The 3088-nt window shown below is 48.6% G+C and overlaps 1 protein-coding gene across 1 annotated transcript; it reads right to left on the reverse strand.

Moving 5' to 3' along the window:
• Positions 1–502: 502 nt before the first annotated feature.
• On the reverse strand, positions 503–1753 carry LOC146174416 (chitinase-3-like protein 1). The gene has a single exon (XM_084585391.1). It carries the CDS (start codon positions 1751–1753, stop codon positions 503–505), a length of 1251 nt encoding a protein of 416 aa, XP_084441517.1.
• Between the last annotated feature and the right edge of the window lie 1335 nt (positions 1754–3088).

Below are 3088 nucleotides of genomic sequence, written 5' to 3' on the forward strand. Positions count from 1 at the left end.
CATTTTGTTCTTAGTTCCTGAAATTAGTAAGCATTCCTCAGAGATCTATTAGATACCCATCGATCTCTTTTCGAAGTTATCCTAGATGTTTATGGACTTTGCCAAGAAAGTCAGTTTATAATAAATAACTTCGCTACTGCAATTTGCCGGAATTTACTTTTTCACTTATGCCTTCAACAAGTAAACGTTGACAATTTTAAGTGGTGAATAACATTCGAATCATGGTAACTATTGTGCTGATTAACGTATTAGGAGACGGCCATTACAAACCGATTTTTAAATATCGGCACCACCATCGCAGTTTCTCATCTCTGGAATCCCTCCAATAATTATTCATGCCATATACATATATTAGAAAATACCGCATGCAACAAGCATACAAAATAAATGCTATGCACTCGTTTCCTCTGAGTTTACACCAAAAACATACGTCTGCAGTGCTAATATCATCATGCAACATTGTATTTGACACAATACAGTGGAGACGCTCGAAGGCACATTGTTAGCGCGAGCGTGACCTGGAGCTTTTACTGGACAGTCTGCACTCTTCTGCGACCGCGCGCAGTAACGGGAATTTAGTAGCGCTGCACTTGCCCCGAAAGTCGTCGTTTTCGAGCCCCCACAGCCCAAAACAGCGCACTCCATATTTCCGCCAAGCGACACGCGCGATACCCGCCAGCTGAGTAGCGTCGTGGAAACCAGCCCACATTCCTCCCTTTGAGGCCGTGGAGCCATAGTGGCCGGATCGCTTTCGCGTCCAGTTCGCCGTGCACAGATGGCGGTAACCAAGGGTTCCGAATTGACGACCACCGCGGTCTGCAGGTACGCGACTCCTTGAACCTTTCGCACGCTGAAATGTCAACCCTGCCGTAGGCAGAATCATGCAAGCCTTCTCAAACTCATCACGACCAGTCTCCGATCGTACGGCTTTGGGGAAAAGGGCGACGTCTTCTTCAGTGACCGGCAGTTCCGCACGCCTTAAGCCATGAGATCCGTACATACGGAAGAGTAGGAAATCCGCCAGCTCCACCAGACGTCGGACGTCAAACGCGGCGCGCCGTCGCCTCTGGTCGTGCGGTAATAAAACGGCGAGAAGCTGGTCCTCGCCCATTGCGCGCTTTACCCCACGCACGAGTTCGGTCATAGCTTGCTGTTCTCCGCCGTTTGGCCAGTCGATGACTATGCCATCCAGATTCTGCTCTTGAAGCCAGCCGCGTACCTTGAGCCCGAAGTCCCGGGTAATGTGACGGTCGGAGGCTATGTCTTGGTAGGCGCGCCAGTCTCGGGTTGACTGTCCAACCAGAACTAAAAGCTTGCTGGGCTGTCCAAACGCGGCGAACCGCTCTAGCTGGCTGTGTTCATAGTCTGTTCGTCGAAGCGCGTACGTCGATGCGTCTATGCCAATAGCGCTGTAGACGAGGTGAGTGCACAAACCAACAGGAATCTTCGATACGTCGAAGCTTACGGGAGCAGAGGAGTTAAAGAAACAGAACAGTTGATGTTGCTGCTCTGCAGGCTGCAGGGGGGCGGCGAACGACACTTGGCTGGTCATGATGCCGGAAGGAGGTTTTGGCGTGGAGACGATTTCCACCTCAGCGGCTTTAAACGAAGCGGCGGATTGACACGGAGCAGCCTTCTGGTAGATGACGATGGGTTTTGGCTGACCCACGGTTCGCGCGTAGAAGAGCATTCCCAGCAGGCACATGGCGAACAGTACGAACACGCAGAAGGTTATGCGCGTCACGTACAACATACTGTGGCCCACGCTGCTGTCTCCAGTGCCGTCCGCCCCCGCCGCCGGAGCGGCAGGGCGCGGCGCAACGACTCGAGCCGTAGGCGCCACGACTGCTGCTCCGGGAAGGGGCTCACCTCTTCTTTTTCAGTTCCTCTTTAGGCACATATTGAGCGCGGCAGTGATGATGATTATATAGCTGACATATCGTTTAAGGGAAGAGAACACCTATTCCTTCCAACAATAAGTTTTAATAGCATTTGTCTGTCTGTATTTGTGAACATGAAATGAGTATTGACATCTGGATAACAATATTCAGCACATTTTTCAAAAGTATCAGTTTAAGCGAGCTTTCAGTAGAAAGGTAGAAGGGGAAGATTAAAGAAAAAATTTGGGATAATTAAGCACGATCAGGACAAATTCAAGTTGGTTGCGCTATCACATTGGTTGTCATTTTTGTTCCGGTTTCGGTTCGAGTTATAACTGGTTTCAAACAAAGCTCTAGGAAATATGTAAGTGCTGGTCTTTGTGGCACTGCATTCTACAGTTTTCGAAATGTTTAATGCACCTTAAGAAAGCAGTGCGATTGCACGCGTGAGTTCTAGATTCAGTAGGCTTGTATTTTAGTCTATGAAAACAGCAAAGAAAGCAGCGCGAGAGATTGCTTGGCACATGGACAGGCAATGGCGTATTTGTTTGATGCAGTGGCCAGAAATGCCGACCTGCTCTCGCTACCTCGAGATCGGAATATATTCGCGGCCTTACAACTTTCCATTTCAGTTTCTTCTGCTTTCAAGTACCGCCTTCCAACTGCCACTTATTTCAGTTTCTTCTGCTTTCAAGTGCCGCCTTCCAACTGCCACTTGCCAGAGAGAATGCTCTAGGCAAGCATCAGCAAATAACGGTTTTGACTGCCTATCACCTTATTACGTGCGTCCGGTTATTGGTAAACCATTTATTCACACGCCGTCCATATATATGCGAGACAAGAAAAAGAAAGAAAACAAAATGAGAGGAGAAACTGCAGACCGTGGCAGCGCCAAATAATCGATGACACAAGATGAGACACATATAGACTAAGCTCAGCACCAAAAAAAAAAGCACGTGGACCCAAGAGGGGGCGCATAGACGTCAGGACAGCACAATAAACACGGGCGCGAGAGAAGGTGCACACCTGTAGACGAAATGACTGTCCTGTCTACGTGTCCTTCTTCATCCCTTTTATTTTGCGCTGCCACTTTCTACAATAAACATTTACTAGCCCATCCCAAGTTATTATGAGATTAGGAAACGTGCAGCGCATGCGCCAGCAGCCATTGGCTTCATTATAAGGTCAATCTTTCACTGCCTCAAATT

Source organism: Amblyomma maculatum, chromosome 11 (genome assembly GCF_055883805.1).
Source record: "Amblyomma maculatum isolate TAMU_Amacu chromosome 11, ASM5588380v1, whole genome shotgun sequence".
NCBI lineage: Eukaryota > Metazoa > Arthropoda > Arachnida > Ixodida > Ixodidae > Amblyomma > Amblyomma maculatum.